Source organism: Pristiophorus japonicus, chromosome 11 (genome assembly GCF_044704955.1).
Source record: "Pristiophorus japonicus isolate sPriJap1 chromosome 11, sPriJap1.hap1, whole genome shotgun sequence".
Taxonomy (NCBI): domain Eukaryota; kingdom Metazoa; phylum Chordata; class Chondrichthyes; family Pristiophoridae; genus Pristiophorus; species Pristiophorus japonicus.
In genome coordinates, this window is record NC_091987.1 from 150,369,798 (window position 1) to 150,388,042 (window position 18,245).

Sequence of the window (18,245 nt, forward strand, 5' to 3'; positions counted from 1 at the left end):
TTTGACTGTGTTCAATTGGTCGGTGCTAACACCATATTGATAATAGTTATGACTTAATTTGACACAAGCAAGAAAGAATACATTACAGTACATAAGCAGTAGTTTACAAAGTATAATTGAGAATTATATTATCCCATTGCCCTTGTGATTCAGTCCAATATGGGAATTACAGTCCCTGTCACGGGTGGTGCAGACAGTCGTTAAAGGAAAGGGTGGGGGGGGAGTCTGGTTTGCCGCACGCTCCTTCCGCTGCCTGTGCTTGATTTCTGCATGCTCTCAGCGACGGGACTCGAGGTGCTCAGCGCCCTCCCGGATGCTCTTCCGCCACTTTGGGCGGTCTTGGGCCAGGGACTCCCAGGTGCCAGTTGGGATGTTGCACTTTATCAAGGAGGCTTTGAGGGTGTCCTTGAAACGTTTCCTCTGCTCACCTGCGGCTCTCTTGCCGTGACGAAGCTCCGAGAACAGCATTTGCTTTGGGAGTCTCGTGTTGTGCATGCGGACAATGTGGCCCACCCAATGGAGCTAGTCGAGTGTGGTCAGTGCTTCGATGCTGGGTATGTTGGCCTGATCGAGAACACTGATGGTGTGCCTGTCCTCCCAGAGGATTTGCAGGATCCTGCGGAGGCAGTGCTGATGGTACCTCTCCAGCGTTTTGAGGTGTCTACTCTACATGGTCTTTGTCTCTGAGCCATACAGGAGGGCGGGTATCACTACTGCCCTGTAGACCATGAGCTTGGTGACAGATTTGAGGTCCTGGTCTTCAAACACACTTTTCCTCAGGCGACCGAAGGCTGCACTGGCGTAAACAATAAACAGTTGGTGATCTTTTTCCGCTGAAACTTTTAAGAGATTCTAAAATTATTCTCTCAACTTCTTTTAAATAATTTGGAAAATTAAATTCATAGATACTTTTAAAGCCTAAGTAAAGGCATACTTTGAATTTGACAGTGGGGAAAATTAATAAACATTTATGTAAACAAGAATTATTTTGGAATTCCTGGTATAAACTAAGCAGATGTGCTCTGTCATTCCCTTCTGCCTCTATCACTGTCAAGTAGAGTATAAGGCCTTGAAAACAGTTTTCTTGTAAAATTGCACCTCATAAAAAGGTTTTAAGATTCTTCCTGCTACTTGGTTTGAAATTGAAATGTAAAAAAATACCATTACAGCTGAGGAAAGACAAATTTGCCTGAGAAAATCATATTGATTTATATTCAGATTCTATACAATGGATATGCTTAGATTGTGGCAGCTGGAAATTCAGACAGTGATGTAATTGGTAATTGCCTTCAGCCAATAGAATGATTGCTTTAGAAAGAACGCCAGCTCATGGCTCTTGAGAGAGACTTGAGCCTCTATGTAAAAACATCATAATATTGTGAAATATGTATTTTTTGAGTTGTAGCCTACGTGCTAAGGGGCAGAGGGGTAGAAGCAGAAAATTCTAACGCAGATTCATGTAATGATGCAAACATGTACACACTTCTTTAAAACTTGGAGTCTGTCACTGTGCTGCCACATTTTAATATTGTGCAATAGATGAGCTCCAGGTTTTGGGAATGCTGCACTGTCGGATGAGACGATAAATCTGCTGTCTTTGGTGGACGTAAAAGATCCCAAGGTACTATTTCGAAGAAGAATTGGTGATCGACCTGAAACGTTAACTCTGTTTCTCTCTCCACAGATGCTGCCTGACCCACTGAGTATTTCCGTTTTTATTTTGAAGCAGAAAATTGTCAATGTATTTTGAGCGATTTTTAATCAGCTTATCTTTTCTTTATCGGCAGCTTCTCCTGACTGGTCATTCCACAAGTCTTAATAGTTTCTCTAATATAGCCACTTTGCTCACACTTGATTTATTTGGGTCCCTCCTCCCCGATTCTGAGTAGCTGTCTTACTTCAAGCCAGTCAACAAAGCGTGACACTAGAAGCGTTGCCAACTTGGATGTACTTGTAGATTAATGTAGAACTAGACTAATACAGTGAGAGTGCACTTTTTACGACAAAAAAAATGATCTTGCCATGACCTGTGGGCTACACTGATCCCGGAGCTGAAAGCAACCAACGAAGTTTAAAAATGCACATCAGCATAAGCTGAAAGTTTGTGTTGACAGTACATCCCAGTGTGTGACCAATCTTCGAACTCACTGGGCCACATATAAAGAAAAAAGAAAAAAACTTGCATTTATATAGCACCTTTAACAACCTCAATGTCCCAAACTTTACAGCCAATGAAGCACTATTGAAGTGTAGTCACTGTTGTAATGTAGGAAAAACGCCAGCCAATTTGCACACATCAAAATCCCACAAACAGTAATGTGACAATGACCAGATAATGTTTTTTTAACTATGTTGTTTGAGAGAGAAATATTGATCAGGACACCATTGGGAACTCCCCTGATCTTCAAAATAGTGCCATGGGGTCTTCTGCATCTGCCTAAGAGGGCAGACGGGGCCTCGGTTTAACGCCTCATCTGAAAGACGGCATCTCCCGACAGTGCAGCGCTCCCTCAGTACTGCACTGGAGTGTCAGCCGAGACATTGTGCTTAAGTCTCTGGAGTGGGACTTGAAATCACAACCACCTGACTCAGAGACATGAGTGCTACCAACTGAACCATGGCCTACCCCATATATGCCCAAAATGACTCAGCATGGAAGAGGTTGCTGATCTGTTATTGACAGGCCAAAGGAGTATTTTCAATAAAACCTGGAGTTAAGCTATTGCACGATTTTAAAATGTGGCATTACAGTGGCAGATTCCAGTTTTATTTTTTTTTTAAAGTGTGTACATGTTTTCATCATTATATTAATCTGTGGCCCAAACCCAAAATACACAAATAAATACGCTTCTATTTGTGGTTGTTTGAGTTGGTGGCTTTAATTTCTGGTACAGTTGCGATCAGCATGTGTGCACAAATAATCTGCACATCGCTGACTAGCACAAGCTTATTCTGAGCTTTCAGTGGCCACACTTGATGTCTAAAGATAATCCAGCAAAAGTTTTGGTTACACTAAATTGGACATGGATTAGCACGTGGCTCGCTGGCCCTATTTTTTAGCAGTTTTGGTTAGAACATAACCTTGAGTATATTACTGAAGATGGTGTCTGTTGGTTTATTAATAACTTTTATTTCTATAGCGCCTTTAACGGAGTAAAACATCCCAAGGTGCTTCACAACAATTTTACAACACGTTAAATAATTGACCATTGAGAGAAAGAGAGAAAAAGCAGGAGAAGGACATGTAAAAAGAGGTTAAAAGCTCGGCTCCAAAGCGGCAGCCAAAATGCGCACGCCGATTGACACAGGCGAAAAAAATAAATAGAAAGAAATTCAAATTACATTGTAAATAATACAATAAGGAGTATACAATAGTAAAATTAGTATAATAAAGATTAATTAAACAAAATTAAATCACATATACCATAATTATAAATTAAGTTAAAATTAGAAAATCAGCAATTGAATCAAATTAATCAGTTATTAGCTTTCTTTAAGATTCATTCCTGTCCAGTGATTCAATTAATCTGGAAGAACCAATCACTGGCCTCCATCCTTGTAATGTCATAATTTTATTACTTTTTATTTCTCATTTTGTACTCTTGACAGGACCTGTAATAGCTTCAGCCTCGAGCTGCCTCCGTTGTCAGGGAGATGCTGATGTTTAAATCTCCTTCCAGCTGCTCCAGGCTCGCGCTGCCTCCGTCGTCAGGGAGATGCTGATGTTCAAATCTCCTTTCAGCTGCTGCTCCAGGCTCGCGCTTATTGAACTCTCTCGTGGCACATTCTCATGTGGTGATGGCCCATCTCTTTTGGCAATTAAGTTTTAGGTCATTTTGGATGTGTCTGTTTCGATGCTGCACCATCCATTGCACAGTTGCAATTGTTGAACTCGATGTTGAGTCCAGAAGGCTGTAAAGTGCCTGAACAAAAGATGAGGTATACAGCCTTCTGGACTCAACATCGAGTTTCAACAATTTCAGACCATAACCTCTGTCCATGTTTTTATCCCTTTCCTCCTTTTGTTTTTACAAACCCCCTTTCCCAGGGCAGCTGGTGCTGCTTCCACCATTCACACCCCATCTAGACTCATCTTTTGTTTCTTACCATGTGCCATTACCATCTCATTTTTGCCTATCATCCCTTTTGTCTCTCTAATCTCTCCTTGCACCCTATCACAGACCTTCCCTTTTGTTCCTTCTTTCCCCCCCCCCACCCCTTTCAGTGCCCCCCTGCACTTCCTTAAAAATCTGTTACATCTCGAACTTTTCCAGTTCTGACGGAGGGCCACAGACCTGAAACATTAACTGTTTCCCTCTCCACAGATGCTGCCTGACCTGAGATTTTCAGCATTTTCTGTTTTTACTTCAGATTCCAGCATCCGCAGTATTTTGCTTTAGTATTGTGGTCATAAATATAAGATAGTCACGAATAAATCCAACAGGGAATTCAGAAGAAACTTTACCCAAAGAGTGGTGAGTATGTGGAACTTGCTATCACATGAGGCGAAAAGTATAGATGTATTTAAGGGGAAGATCGATAAGTCATCGTCATAGGCAGTCCCTCGGAATCGAGGGAGACTTCCTTCCACTTCTAAAGTGAGTTCTTTGCTAGCTGAACAGTCCGACACGAGAGCCACAGACCCTGTCACAGGTGGGGCAGACATTCGTCGGGGGAAGGGGGAGGGGTGGCACTGATTTACCACACGTTCCTTCCGCTGCCTGCGTCTGACCTCTTCACGCTCGCAGCATCGATAAGTACTTGAGGGTGAAAGGAATAGAAGATATGCTGATAGGGTGAGATGAAGTGGGGTGGACACATTGGCACAAACCAGTTGGTCTGAATGACCCGTTTCAGTGCTGAATTGTCCATATAATTCTGTGTAACCTGTGAACCGGGGGTGGGATTGGCACTTATGCACTAATGTCAATTACTTTATTCCCTCCTTTCTCACCAACGTTTTTCTTCTTTTGAAATTATTGACTCAGTGCCTGGTCCTACAGATACCAGTCATTCTCCAGTACTTTGTCCAAGTGGCCTTTATTCACATTTCAGCTGTGACACTGATGTTTTACCTGAGAGCATCACAAGCAAACCCAGTTCTGTCTTCACCCAACATCCATACAAGCGCCCTTCCAGTAGATACCAGTAGACAACGGACAAGAGTGGGAGTCTGGTCTGAATTTTTTCCCCTCCTTCTGCTGAACCCAGGGGTGGTGAGGGCAATTGTTACATTCTACTGCAACAACACAAGCTTGCATTTATATAGCACCTTTAACATAGTAAAACATCCCAAGGCTCTTCACAGGAGCAGTATCAAACAATAGGAGTTATTAGGAGAGGTGACCAAAATCTCGGTCAAAGAGGTGGGTTTTAAGGAGCATCTTAAAGGAGGAGAGAGAGGCGGTGAGGTTTAGGAAGGGAATTCCAGAGCTTAGGGCCTTGGCAGCTGAAGACACAGCCGCCAATGATGGAGCGATAAAAATCTGGGATGTGCAAACGGTCAGAATCGGAGGTGTGCAGAGATCTTCGCGGGTTAGAGGGCAGGAGGTTTTACTGCTACCCTGACAGACAGAGATCAGTGGACAAAACAGACCAAAAATCGAACTTGGAACCTTTCTTGTTCTGCAGTGGCTCAGTAATCCTTGGATAAACAAGTGGAACTCTTGTGGGAATTGGTTCCAGTGATCTTTTATGCCTGGCTGGTCATTATTTCATTCTCAAGGATGTCTCTTCCAGCAGTTTTCCAGTAGTTGTAACTGGAATTTTTAGACACTTTGCCCATTGGCTGCTGTGGTAGCGAGTTCCACGTTCTCACTACATTTTAAGAAGATATTATGGGCTGGATTTTCCAGTGATGTGTGCTTCTGTTTTCGCCCCGGAACGGCGGCAATGGTGGCGGTGAGCTCTCTGGGCGGGCGGCCAGCTTCCAGTGCCCCGCCAGGGTTTTTGGGGTGCAGAGCAGTAGAGCCGGTGTGCTAATGCCCCTGGTTGCGACACCGGCTCGGTTTTGGAGTCCCGCCCGATCCGTACAGCTCGCCGCGCCCCGTGCTGGGACCGCCTGTGAAAGCGGGTGGCCCAACCTATACCGACTGCAGTGAGGTAAATAATGTCCACCTCAAGCAAGTGTGGTTGGTTTTTCTTTTATTTTCTTTTTGCGATTTATGTTGTGGCGTGGGCAATGGGAATGTGTTTGGTGGTTTTTTTTCACGGTTTTATCTCTCCCCAGGCCCCTCTCAGAGCGCTCCCGGGCCAACTGTTTAGCTCGGGATTTTCCCATGCTCAGCCAGCCTAGCGCCCTGAGAGAGGTGTGTAATGCCTCCCTTAGTGCTCTGCCCCACACTCGGGGCCCAGCTGCCCAATTTTGATGACAGAGATGCAAACTGTTCCCGGGCGCAAACTTTACCGCCCCGCCGCCATTACCGCCTCGAAATCAGCAAAGCCGAAAATCCAGCCCATAATATCCTAATTCATAATAATCCTCTAAATGATCCTGAAGTTGGAGGAAAGCACGTGTATATAGTTCTTCCTGCCAGGCTGTGATACTCTTGTGTGGTGCGTGTTTTGGGTACAAGGGCGCTGTTTTGTTGCCAGCTGATGGTGCAGTGTTAAGATTGTTGGTCACTTTTGGCTACCTGGTCCCCGTGTTAAAGAGCTTCATTTCTATTCCTCCTGGAAAGTGTGCGGTTCGAGCTGCGACTGAAGGCAGGATATTAGTGCTGGAAGGGCTGGAGAAAGCCGAGCGCAACGTTCTACCCGTATTAAACAATCTGCTCGAAAACCGGGAGATGCAGCTGGAAGATGGGCGTTTCCTTATGTCTGCAGAACGCTATGACAAACTACTGAAGGTAAATGGGATTTATTTTATGGAGTGTGGAAATATCGTGCACTTGGTTTGCCTCCCCACCCTCAAAGTAAACTTGTTGGGCTCTCTAGTGACCAAAAAACGGCCAGCCCCCAAGGGAAACTTAGTCAAGAATTATTAGGCTGTGCAATGACCCAATACACACCATGCCATCCATTCTAATCATCTTGAAGTGCCATGCATCGCATCCTTCATCTGCTGCGTCAATATGGAGCTTCTCAAAGAACCTCTTTGGGCTAAAGTGCAACTCTGGGTTTTTTTAACCTAAAAATGTAATACTTCTGTTCCTTGCCCCAGGCCTTCCCCTTGGTGAGCCTGCATTGTAATGTATTTGCTTCATGGGCTCTTTGCTTAAGAATTCATAGCAACACATTGCTATTAAGAACTAGTTGGTTTATTAGCAAAAGGTTTAACAATCACACTACACATTACCAGTTCATCCACCAGGCTGTCGACCACCCTCATCATGGATCCCCCGAACCCAACTGGCTGGGGTTTTATTGAGTCTTGTGAACATCACGTGACTGGCTAAGCCACTCCCAACTCACAGGTACATACATTACATGCATGGTAATTACCCAGCTACCTTGCTCCTTCTCAGGGCTACCCCACTGGGAGCAAGATGTGTTGGTAGTTAGGAACATAGAAACAGGACGAGGCCATTCAGCCCCTCGAGCTTGTTTCGCCATTCAATTAGATCATGGCCAATCTGTATCTTAACTCCATCTATCCGCCTTGGGTTCCATAATCCTTTAATACCCTTGCCTAACAAAAATCTGTCAGTCTCAATTGACCCCTATCCTCGACAGCTTTTTGAGGGAGAGAGTTCCAGATTTCCACTACCCGTTGTGTTAAAAGAAACTCCCTGACATCACTCCTGAATAGCCTAACTCTAATTTTAAGCCTATGTCTCTTTGTTCTGGACTGGACTCTCCCACCAGAGGAAATAGTTTATCTCTATCTACCCTGTCAAATCCTTTAATCATCGTAATTACCGCAGCAGGCGGTAAAGAAGGCAAATAGTATGTTGGCCTTCATAGCTAGGGGATTTGAGTATAGGAGCAGGGAGGTCTTACTGCAGTTGTACAGGGTCTTGGTGAGGCCTCACCTGGAATATTGTGTTCAATTTTGGTCTCCTAATCTGAGAAAGTTCTTGCTATTGAGGGAGTGCAGCAAAGGTTCACCAGACTGATTCCCGGGATGGCCGGACTGACATATGAGAAGAGACTGGATCAACTGTACCTGTATTCATTGGAGTTTAGAAGGATGAGAGGGGATCTCATAGAAACATACAAGATTCTGACGGGACGGGACAGGTTAGATCCGGGTAGATTGTTCCCGATGTTGGGGAAGTCCAGAACCGGGGACACAGTCTAAGGATAAGGGGTAAGCCATTTAGGACTATGATGAGCAGAAACTTCTTCACTCAGAGAGTTGTTAAACTGTGGAATTCCCTGCCGCAGAGAGTTGTTGATGCCAGCTCATTGGATATATTCAAGAGGGAGTTAGATATGGCCCTTACGGCTAAATGGATCAAGGGGTATGGAGAGAAAGCAGGAAAGGAGTACTGAGGTGAATGATCAGCCATGATCTTATTGAATGGGTGCAGGCTCGAAGGGCCGAATGGCCTACTCCTGCACCTATTTTCTATGTTTCTATGTAAACATCTCAATTAGATCACCCCTTAATCGTCTATTCTCACGGGAATACAAGCCCAGTCTGTGTGACCTGTCCGCATAACTTCACTGCACTGCACGGCACTCCCTCCACGGCCAATGTCTCCTCCCTGAGGGACGGCGCCCAGAACTGAACGCAGCGCTCCAGGTGGGGTCTAACCAGAGCTCTGTACAGCTGTAACATAACTTCCTTTGCATTCCAGCCCCCTTGAGATAAAGGCCAACATTACATGAATGACTTTTTGTACCTGTCCAGTTGTGTTTGGCAATTTATGTACATGGGCCCCTAAATCTCTCTGCTCCTCCACTGTACCTAGCTTCTTGCCATTTAGAAAATAATCTGATCTATTTTTTTGAGAAACTGACTGATCTTTTGCAGTGGCCTTCAGCCTGCCTGTTTGGGCGGGGTCTGCCCCCCGCTCGTACCACACCTCATTCTGCAAGCGGGCTGCTGGGTCCTGACTGCTATGCGGCAGTGTCGTCCTTTTTTTGAGGGAACGGCTGGGCTGGCCAGATGTAGGTGTTGCCACGAGATGCAGCTGCCTCATTTCCTGGCTCAGAGTGCCCTGATGTGCAGTAAGAAATGCTGCATTTGGACCAGGGTTTCCGATGTGGAAATCAGCCATTTAGTCAGCAATGTTATTTAACGTTATGTGGAAAGTGGGATTTAGCTTCTATACTGTGCGAACATCATCATCATCATAGGCGGTCCCTCGAACGAGGATGATTTGCTCCCACGAGTTCACAGATGTTTGGATGAAGGACCCGATGTTCCAGTCCTGAACTCCAATTGAGGGGGTGGAAGATGCCTGTGCGTGGATTTTTTTAACGTGTGGTGGCCGTTGCACACCAGTCACCACCCGGGCTCGACAGAGCGAGGTCTTGGTCCAGTGGCAAGGGTTAACGAGAGACCAGCTCTGCTGCACGGACCTAGTGCGCACACATATCGCAGTGTGGGCTGGCCCCTGCTGCCCTTGGGCCCTCGGCTCTTCTGGGCCCCGTACCCTCATTTCCCGCTCCTCCGCCACGATCTCTCGCCGCTCCTCTGCCACAAATATCCGTCACACCTCCGCCACAAACTCTCGCCGCTCATCCGCACTGACCTTCCCACTCCCTCTGTACCTGGGCCCCGCCGATGTTCCTGTCCACGCTCCAAAACAGCGACCAGGTTTTGATGACGTCACCCAGTCGCCCATCTCAAAATCGTCGCACACTTGGAGCAGCTCGCACTGGAAGTTGAAGTGGTACGCTGCTCCCGCTCTTTTATAGCCCGACCTGTGGAGGTGTCCTCTCACAGGTCGGGGGGCCACGATGTCCCAGGGTACGCTGCTCCCGCTCTTTTATAGCCCGACCTGTGGAGGTGTTCTCTCACAGGTCGGGGGGGCCACGATGTCCCAGGGTACGCTGTCCCGCTCTTTTATAGCCCGACCTGTGGAGGTGTTCTCTCACAGGTCGGGGGGCCACGATGTCCCAGGGTACGCTGCTCCCGCTCTTTTATAGCCCGACCTGTGGAGGTGTTCTCTCACAGGTCGCGGGTCCACGATGTCCCAGGTACGCCATATCCCAACTGAGGTTGGGCGATGGATTGAGAGTATTCTGTGCAGCGTAGAATTGAAAATAAAATGATATTTGGAGAGCTATTCATGCTTGGACCAGAAACACACTATCCTGGGAAGTGGTTTGGTCAATTGGATTCTGTTCCTTAAATCATGTCCCTGTTTATCTGAAATTAGTGTTTCTTTCACATGTATAACTCTTATCAACTGACAGATTTACATGTCCCGTGTCAGATCAGGGCTGATCATCCATTACCCAGTCACTTGCCCATCACATTGATTCGGATGCTCTCGGTAAAAAACTGAACCTTTGTTCTGCACATTATCATCTGATATTTATTTGCTTTAAGAATGTGATGGGTTGTTGCAAACATTGATTAATGAACTGCATCAGCCTTGCGTGTGTAATTTACTGAGAACAAGAACTGGAGTCTCATTCCCAATCTACATTATATTTTTGAACATAACAAGAAATAGGAGCAGGAGTTGGCCATTTGGACCCTCGAGCCCGCTTTGCCATTCAATAAGATCATGGCTGATCTGATCCTAGCCACAACTCCACTTCCCTGCCCGCTCCCCATAACCCTTTGTTCCTTTATCGCTCAAAAAATCTGTCTATCTTTGCCTTAACTATATTCAATGACCCAGCCTCCACAGCTCTCTGGGGTAGAGAATTCCACAGATTTACAACCCTCTGAGAGAAGAACTTACTCCTCATTTCCGTTTTAAATGGGCGACCCCTTATCCTGAAACTATGCCCCCTAGTTCTAGATTCCCCTACGAGGGGAAACATCGTCTCTGCATCTACCCTGTAAAGCCCCCTCAGAATCTTGTACGTTTAAATAAGATCACCTCTCATTCTTCTAAACTCCAAGCTTCACTGTTTACTCGGGTGGAATTGTGAGGCTCTGCGGAACCTTTCTAGCAGCGAGCACAGAATGGAGGATGCAATGTTGCAGTGCTCTTTCTGACCCACGTTAGTATCTGGCAAGGCTGCACAGGCAGAGCTTGACCATTTCTGCTCCTTACTTCTATCTCCCCAGGCCTTTTCTTCACCGTGCGTGTTCATTTCCTCGCTCCTCTGCTGTTTCCCTGGCTCCTCTTACATGGATTCTGTTGCGCCCTTCTTTGCTTCTGTCACTCAACTCCGTAATCGTAGCCTGAATCACAAGGTAGTTGGTCGGTGGGAGTTTATTCCACAGCGCTCCCGCCCATTCTTTATACCAAACCATGGACACCTGATGGCTGTCAGGGGGGACAGTTTCCACAGTCATATTCCACTGTTTCCCATTCCATTGTGTAGCACTGATAACTGGCCTTGTTTCTTTTCAATACCTTTTTACGTTCCTGGCTGAAATGACCTATATATGACATACAGACTTTGTGCCGCTTTCCAGCATTTTAAAGTCTATTTAATACTTTAGCTGCCTTTTTGTTCAAGTACGCCACACATCTGTACTCTTGACCTTTCCCTCCTTTCTTTGTGTTAGAACTCTTAATTCTCAATGAGATGCGAATTCCGGTTGTAGATTTAAAATCACTTTATTCTGGCAGCTGCAACAAGCTGCTGGCTGATTGCCAACCCTTTGTCCTTCTAAAACACATGGCAAAAAATGGCTGTTCTTATACCTGGCTCGCCCCCTTTGACCTTATTGGCTCAATTGATCCATAAGTCTGTGTTGTTAGCCCCTAATTGGCTCTCTGCCCAATGTCCTGAAATGTCAAGCGTGAGTTATAGCTCAATGCAATGTGCTGGCTCTCGCGTAGACTGGGGTCTGTGTTTTCTCAACTTTGCAGCCTGCTTCAATTCTCTATCAATCCCCCCCGCTTTGATTCTTTCACAAACTGAATCATAAAACATCAGGTATCACTGGTTAAACATTCTACAAAATAATTTCATACATGTTAATAGAGTTTCCTTCTAAAATTTGTTGATGTGTTTCGCCACATGTCCGGACGAGTAGCTTCCACACAAATTTACACCAACCCGAATTCCATCGTGGCCACAATGGAAGTCTGGTTTTAGTAGGTTAATTAACCTCATTCCAATTTAATCCAAATCAATATCTTAATTCAACCAGTAAACAACCTTCCTTTAAGCATAACATACCCCTGTGCCACGTACAGATGGTCAGCTGAGACCTGCAAGGTGTTCCACCAATGAAGTTCCTATTGAACCTAGCCATCCAGTGGCCCCGCTCCACAAAGTGAATGATGGGGGTTGCTTAAGTTTTTCGACCTCCTTTTGGATATGCTCCGCTAAGTGGGTAATTTCTTCGGAGCTATCTGGGATATATGTGCAACACTCAGTTCCGAGTAGGGCGCAAGTACCTCCCTTTTCAGCCAGGATGTAATCAAGGGCCAGTCTATTCTGTAGGACTACTATGCGGATTGCTACCATTTCTGCATTGATTTTAACTAGGGCCTCTGAAGTATCATTGGCTACCCGTTCCACAACGGATGCCATGTTAATGGATTCCCTTGCCAGTCCCATACCCGGGGATCAGAATGGCAAAGAACCTCTCTGTTTCTGTGATAGCTCTCTTAGGATGGTGTAGATGTTCCGACAGTGACTTTTATGATACATATATGGCACAATGTAGGCTAAATAGCAGGATCCCGTCCAATTCTGGGGCAGCAAGGGTAGGCCTTGTGGCCATACACCCAATAGGTGCCATTATAGACAATGAATGTTAATTGTTTCTTTGTCAGCAACACTCCGGGGCCTGTCCAGGCTTTTCCATCTGTTTTATTCAGAATCCCCGTTATGTTAAGAATTCCCACATCGGCCCAGTTTGGACGGTTCCGTGGCTTGATTATATTATAATTCCGGGAGCAGTTACTATACCCCATATTTTGGCCTCCTTTGATGTTTCTAATCAGACAGACCGATTCCCCCGGTCTTCCTATTCCCGTTGTATTAGTGATAACAAAAAATGGGGGCCGTTTGGAATTATTGTAGCACGGTTGGTATCCCCCTTCAAAGGTAATCAGATTGTAACCTGCTGACTTCCATTTACGTGCCCAGTTTTCCGTATCCTGAAACGCATTGCCTGTTTTGTTTTGATTAATTATCCACTCAGCCATTTACGAAATATTCAAGGGAATTGGCCTCAAGGGAATCCCTCCCTTTGAGTGAATAGGAATATGCGCACACACCCAACAACTAGAAATGTTACCTTGTTTGGCATAACTGTATGACATATATAAAAAGGTATTTACATGTAATTCCCTGGGTTACTCTACTATTTCCCTTTGGTGCAGAGGGTCGGCTAGTAAGAAGTAGGCAAATGCCTAGAAAAGTCAGTAGTACAGTAAATTTATACATTTTGGCAAAAAGTAATTGTCCTTATCAGGGGCCCAAGTTTCGGGCTGCGCCTAAAACGGCACAGCCCGGACCTGGACGCCCGGTTTTCGCGCCACAAAGTGCGCCTAAAAAAAACATACCTATTCTCCGGCTCCCTGCACGAGCTGTGGGGGGCGGAGCCAGGTCCCTGCGCTGAAAACAGTGCCGGGACCTCTGCACATGCGCGCTACAGTGGGCGCGCATGTGCAGTAGCTCCAGGCGCCCAAAACTGTGGGAGGGGCCCGAAGCACGCAGCCTCTAGCCCTGGCCGAGTGGCTTCACTGGGGCTGCGTGGATTAGGCTCCTGCCACCCGACCCGACCCCCGCTCAACCCCCCCCCCCCCCGCCCCCCCGGCGACTCGACCTCCACTCTCCCCCTACCTCCACGCCACCACCCCCTCTGGCGACTCTCCCACTCCCCTCCCGGACCTCTGCGACTCTTCTCCCCCCCCCACCCCACCCCCCCGGACCTCCGCGACTCCCCCCATCCCCGGACCTCCGCGACTCTCCCCCCCACCCCCACCCGAGACCCGACGCCACCTACCTCTAAGTCCAGCCCGAAGTCTTGGGCCCGGCCGTTCAGCCTCCTTCTCTCCCTTCCCCCCCCATCCCCCCCCCCCCCCCGTCACTCCTTCCCTCCCCCTCTCCTTCCCTCTCTCCCTCTCCATCCCTCCCTCCCTACTTCCCTCCCTCCCTTCCTCCTTCCCTCCTTCCTTCCCTCCCTCTCTCTCTCCCTCCATCTCCCCCTCCCTCCCTCCTCTCTCCTTCCCTCCCTCCCTCTCTCTCTCCCTCCATCTCCCCCTCCCTCCCTCCTCTCTCCTTCCCTCCCTCCCTCCTCTCCTTCCCTCACTCCCTCCTCTCTCCTTCCCTCCCTCCCTCCTCTCTCCTTCCCTCCCTCCCTCCTCTCTCCTTCCCTCCCTCCCTCCTCTCTCTTTCCCTCCCTCCCTCCTCTCTCCTTCCCTCCCTCCCTCCTCTCTCCTTCCCTCCCTCCCTCCTCTCTCCTTCCCTCCCTCCCTCCTCTCTCCTTCCCTCCCTCCCTCCTCTCTCCTTCCCTCCCTCCCTCCTCTCTCCTTCCCTCCCTCTCTCCTTCCCTCCCTCCCTCCTCCCTCCCCTTCCCTCCCTCTCCCCTTCCCTCCCTCCATCCTCTCCCCTTCCCTCCCTCCATCCTCTCCCCTTCCCTCCCTCCATCCTCTCCCCTTCCCTCCCTCCATCCTCTCTCCTTCCCTCCCTCCATCCTCTCTCCTTCCCTCCCTCCATCCTCTCCCCCCTTCTCCTCCCCCCCTTCTCCTCCCCCCCTTCTCCTCCCCCCCTTCTCCTCCCCCCCTTCTCCTCACCCCCTTCTCCTCCCCCCTTCTCCTCCCCCCCTTCTCCTCGCCCCTCCTCTCCTCCTCCCACCCACTTTCTCCCCCTTCCACCCCCCTTCTCCCTCCCCTTCTCCCTCCCCTTCTCCCTCCCCTTCTCCCTCCCCTTCTCCCTCCCCTTCTTCTCCCCCCTTCTCCCCCTCCCTTCTCCTCCCTTCTCCCCCCTTCTCCCCCCTCCCCCTCCCTTCTCCCCCCTTCTCTCCCCCTCCCTTCTCCCCCTTCCCCTCCCCCTCCCTTCTGCCCCCTCGCCCCCGCCCTTCTCCCCCCCCCCTTCTCCCCCCCCCTTCTCCCCCCCCCCTTCTCCCCCCCCCCCCCTTCTCCCCCTCCCCTTGCTGTCAGAAACACTGACACTGACAGACAGAGTGAGAGACACACACACACACAGACAGACAAAGAGATAGAGACACTGACAGAGACACACTGGGGGGGCCGTCCCAGCACGCTGTTGGAGGACTCCCGGTGCTGCAGCCGATAAGTAGAAAATGTTTTATTTATTTATTTTTTTTATTTTTTATTTTTTATTAATTTTTTTTGATTGATTTATTGGTTGATTTATTGATGTATTTTTCATTTATTATTGATGATAGCTCTTTATTTGTAAAACTGAAGTGTTTAATGTTTGTAAACTTCCCTTTAAAACCCCTCCCCCCCCCCATTCCCTACGCCTAATTTGTAACCTACGCCTGATTTTCTAAAGTGTAGACAAGGTTTTTTCGAACGTACAAAAATCTTCACTTACTCCATTCTAAGTTAGTTTGGAGTAAGTTTTCACTGCCTAAACTTTGAAAACAGGCGTAAGTGGCCGGACACGCCCCCTTTTGAAAAAAAAATTCTGTTCCAAAGTGAAACTGTTCTAACTGACTAGAACTGGAGCAAACTAAATGCCGAGAATTCAAATTTCTAAGATACTCCATTCTAAACCAGTTGCTCCAAAAAAACAGGAGCATCTCAGGCTGAAACTTGGCCCCCAGATTTCAGCTTCAGTTATGGGTGCTCGTTTAACGTGTGAGGCGACAATCCAGGCTTTCTTTCCTTGGACTTTAACAGCTGCCTGGGTGGTCAATAACACTTGGTAAGGTCCCTCCCACTTGGCATCCAAAGGTCCTTTATGCAACTTTTTCACATAGACCCAGACTCCCGGGATGATGCCGTGTCCTCCTTCGGGTGGATTACCCCAAGCTGCCGATACCTGTTGAGAAGCAGAACTAATAGCATTGGTTAGGTTCTGACAGTATGATAACAAAGTGTCACTCATTAAGTGAACATCAGCTTTCAGTAAATCGATACTTCCTGGCAGCAACATGGGTCTTCCTGTTATAATTTCAAATGGGCTTAGACCTGTAGTTCTGTTCGGGGTTGCCCTAATACTACACAGCACTATTGGTAGTGCCTGGGACCATGGTGTTCCTCCTTGGTGATATTTGGCAAGAGTTCGATTCATTCGCTCTAATTGTCCTGATGATTGTGATGATAAGGACAGTGTAAATCCCACGTAATGTTCAGTAACCTACAGACTTCTTGGCAGACAGCACCTGTGAAATGGGTTCCCTGATCTGAATCAATGCTACTCGGGACTCCCATCGGGGAATGTAATCCTTACACAAGACCTTTGCAGTGTGATTGGCTGTGGCTCTTTTAGTTGGGACAGCTTCTACCCATCTAGAGAATCTGTCATCCATGACAAGAATGTTGGTGTATCCTTGGCATGAAGGAAGTGATATATAATCAACCTGCAGATGCTGGAATGGTCCGACATGGGCAGGGGCCCTCAGTTGGGGCATTACAGTGATGGGTCCAGAATTATTTTTCTGGCAGACCACACAGCGGTCTTCTACCAGCTGGGCGTGTTTTTTAAATTCCCGACCCCACCAGCTTTTCTGGAACCGTGCTGTCATCTGTTGTGAGGCCAAGTGTCCCCACGAGTGGATCTGTTGGGGTAAAAAAGGCACAAGCGCTTGTGGCGCGACTGGCTTGTCGGTAACTCTTTGTCTCCAGACACCATCTTCGCATAGCTTAATTCCTGCCTCAATCCATGTCCATTTTTCCTCTCGGGAACACTCGCCTTGCATTGTTTGAAGGTCTCGTGTCAGAGTCCCGAGTGCTTTCAATCTGCACATCTGTGTTGGTTCTTCTGGGGGAGCGCCCTGTGAGGCGGCATCTTTAACCGACTGGTCGACTAGGGCATTTCCCTGTGCTTCCGTGGTATTTTCTTTGGTATGAACCTTACACTTCAGGATGGACACTTCCTGAGGTAATTGTATGGCCTCTAGTAAGTCTCGGACTACTTTTCCATTTCGGATAGGTGTACCAGCAGCAGTGAGGAATCCTCTTTTCCGCCATAACAGACCAAAGTCGTGAGCGACTCCAAAAGCATACCGCGAATCTGTGTAGACAATTAGCTGTCTGTCCTTCTGCTATTCGACATACGTCTGACAGGGCCCGTAACTCGGCCTGTTGTGCTGACGTTCCTGAGGGTAAACATCCTTTTGTCACTACCTCATATAAGGTTGTAACTGCCCATCCTGCTTTTCTGGTACCATTGTCAACAAGGAGGAACCATCTGTAAACAGGATGAGGTCTGGGTTGTGCAGAGGCTCCTCTGCTGCTAAGGCAGCTGCTTCTATTTCTTTTAAAATCTCCACGCAGTCATGCTCTTCACATTCTCCCCCCTCTTGCTCCCTCGATTCTGACATCGGGAGCATAGTTGCGGGATTAACCGGGCTGGCCCGGACGATATGGAGATTAGGAACTTCCAAAGCTGCTGTCCAACGGGTCCATCTAGCTGCTGTCACCTGAGACATTCTATTCATATACGGTGTGGGGATACTTGTCCATCAGCTTTTGGTCAAGGACTAGACCCGCAGTGATCATTGCCGCTCGACATGTAGCTTCCATGGCCCTTAGGCAGCTTCCCCATCCGAGGGCTACCGCATCCAGTTTTGCCGAATAATAGCCAATAGGTCTTTGCCGATCCCCATGTTCTTGTGTCAGTATAGCTGTCATGTATCCTTCTTTCTCATGGACAAACAGGGTAAATGGCTTACCACTGTCGGGGATTCCCAGAGCTGGTGCCGAACACAAAGCCTTTTTCAAACTCAGAAAGGCCTCTTGCTGTTACTTAGTGAGGGTGATGGCTTCTTTAGAGGCATGTTTCCCCTTTAAGATATCATTCAATGTCTGAGCAAGTTGTGTGAAGGAGTCAATCCAATTTCTGTTAAAGTTACACAATCCCAAAAAAGACCTTAGTTCCTGAATAGTGGTGGGTTTTTTAGCAGCCCGAATGGCTGCAGTTCTATCCTGGGTAAGTTCTCTCTTTCCTTGTGAAATTTTTTGTCCCAGGTATACAACCCCTTCTTGGGATATTTGTGCTTTGTCGATGCTGGCTTTATGTCCTTTCAGCCGAAGGTGGTCCAGCAAAGCTCGTAAATATTGTTCATGCTG

The 18,245-nt window shown here is 47.6% G+C and overlaps 1 protein-coding gene across 2 annotated transcripts in view; it reads left to right on the top strand.

Annotated features, from left to right (window-relative positions):
- vwa8 (von Willebrand factor A domain containing 8) overlaps nucleotides 1–18,245 on the top strand; it is a 463,584-nt gene that overhangs the window by 88,857 nt on the left and 356,482 nt on the right. For both annotated transcript variants that reach the window (XR_011595909.1, XM_070894160.1), the window contains exon 5: nucleotides 6,681–6,848. Coding sequence is in view for 1 of the 2 variants with exons in the window: in XM_070894160.1 (XP_070750261.1) it covers nucleotides 6,681–6,848 (168 nt within the window). In the remaining variant the exon portion in view is untranslated. The remainder of the gene's footprint in view (nucleotides 1–6,680; nucleotides 6,849–18,245) is intronic.